Raw genomic sequence first — 2238 nt, 5'->3', positions numbered from 1 at the left:
ACATACTTTAAAGGAATTTCATCAAAATTTTGATAACCATTAATACAAAGTGTTTAAAAAGAAGTTTCAAAATATTCAAAATGTTCAGAAAATCACCTTAATTATTTTTTTCAAATCAAAACACTCATTTTTGATCATTTCATCTTATTCAGTATTAAAATATGGGCAAGTTTGCGTAAAGTTGTCCTGAATTCCAAAATTGTTTAGTTTTTGGAATATTGTCAATTTAATATTTTAATATGTCTATCTTGCCCTCATATCATTTTAAATCCTTCCCCTTTCAGTTGCCATTACGAAAGTGGCCATTTTTAATTCATTCAAAAGCGAAAAGAATGATGACAGCTGTTAGTTACCTTTTCAAAATAATTAGTAATCATGCCCGGACGCTTAAATTATACAAACAAAGATTATTTTAATTTTTTTATTATTTATGGAGAATGCGATAAAGTTATATCAAGAACCGTTTATCTATTATTATATTGAATTTTTCTTGAGAACAAAAACCGGTTTTTTTTTCAAATCTAAGGGTCTCTAAGTTTTCTGGCTATGTAACTGACAGCTGTCAGCATGCCTTTGGTATTTGATTGTATAAAAATGACCACAGTCGTCACGGCAACTAAGAGTGACAGAATGTAAAATTTTAAATAATGGCCATTTTAAATACATGGGACCATTTTGACAATATTTTAGATCGCTTACCCCCAATGACTTCGACACAAGTTTCAATTTTAAAATTTCTGCTAATTATAGTTTGCCAGCTATAGATCGACACGGTTCCCGGTGGGACACCGTGTATATTCTTTTATGCACTCTTTGCTCACTATTCCATTAGGACAATTTAAACAGTTTGTCTATAGTAGTAGTTTCAAATTGTATGACTATCGGAATATGTTACTCACTGTCATCATGGAATTTGTTTATCATACTTTTCAAGAATTAATAGGAAAAAATTAAGTTAATTCATTCATTTCCTTAACGAATTAACTAATGTGCCCAACAAAGTCAAAACTTGCTTCCAAAATTGCATTAAGCAAAAGAAAAATGTCGTTGTGGAACAACTTAATTAAACTAATTAACGGCAAATTAAAAATACTTAACTGGCAATATTTCGTTTGCTTTGTAGGTGATACCGTTAAATATTTGAGAAAATTAAATACTTTTGTTAGATATTTAAATTATTGCTATTATATACAAACTGATCCAAAATTGGCGTCATTCCTCTGGAGGTGTTGCTGGGGGTGTCTTGGGAGTACAGAAAGAATAGTAAAAGAAATTAATTGTTATTAAAAACTGAGAAATTTCGAAAAAACTATATCAGAAATACGGCAGCAATCTTTTTCAAGGTAATCTGCCTAATTAACATTGGGCAAATACCTGTTGCTCCGTAATTATTTAAAACTCTCGTAACCATGGAATTATACAGAGTGACAATAAGATAGACAAGGATAAATGGTGTCGCGGGGTTGGGTTGTGGGTTTAGCCTCGGATTGTTTCACTCCACTTTATGGGTTGAAAGGCACTACTTAGGGGAAATTAAGCGTGGCAAATAAGCACCTGTTCGTGTAGTCGCGGACACCGTTGCATCATCAGTGGTCTCGGGATCACAGACACTCTCGTCGTGATCCTTAGTCGGAGGAAAACTTACTGGTGACGCAGGGCTGTCGGGTTGCGTAACTCCGCTAGACTGTTTAGGAGGCCGTCCTCGTTTCCTGAGCGCTCGGACTGGAGTCGTGGTGCTAGGCTGGTCACTGCGAAAAAGGGTCAAAGCTGAGGCACGGTACCTACCAAGAGTGGCTTCTGGATTGGTGGGCGCAGCAATCTCGAAGGTAGTGGGCGTGACTACGTTAGTCAGAACGTAGGGTCCGTCGCGCTTAGGGGCGAACTTGGAGGTATATGAATTCTGGCTTTGCTGAGGGCATGTGTCTCCACTAACACATGGTCGCCAAGTTGGTATTTAGGAGCTTCTCTGTGTTTTTGGTCGAAATACTTTTTGGAACGATCTTGTTGGTATTCGGAGGTGTCACGGGCAATCCGCAGTGTAGAGCTGATGTTCTTTAAATATGGGGTCAGTTGACATATAAAATTGTCAGCCTCTACTTTGGCTCGCATGTCTCGTCTGACGTCATCAGGGGACCTCATTTCCCGTGCAAACGTCAACAAGGCTGGGATATAACCGGTTGCTTGGCTTATGACGGTATTCATCGAAAACCGGATGGAAGGCACCTTATTTTTCCATTG

At 37.4% G+C, this 2238-nt stretch overlaps 1 protein-coding gene across 1 annotated transcript; it reads right to left on the bottom strand.

Annotated features, from left to right (window-relative positions):
- Positions 1–1559: 1559 nt before the first annotated feature.
- Positions 1560–2238, bottom strand: LOC125502644 (the record flags this gene model as incomplete). The annotated part of the gene is given in 1 exon segment (XM_048661504.1): positions 1560–2238. A coding segment is annotated over 1 exon segment (390 nt), but the record flags the coding sequence as incomplete, so codon positions are not given.

The sequence above is a fragment of the Dendroctonus ponderosae genome, unplaced genomic scaffold (assembly GCF_020466585.1).
Source record: "Dendroctonus ponderosae isolate FM_Combo_2020 unplaced genomic scaffold, Dpon_F_20191213v2 Dpon_F_20191213_1, whole genome shotgun sequence".
Classification (NCBI taxonomy): Eukaryota; Metazoa; Arthropoda; class Insecta; order Coleoptera; family Curculionidae; genus Dendroctonus; species Dendroctonus ponderosae.
This window is presented reverse-complemented; position numbering and strand designations above follow the sequence as displayed.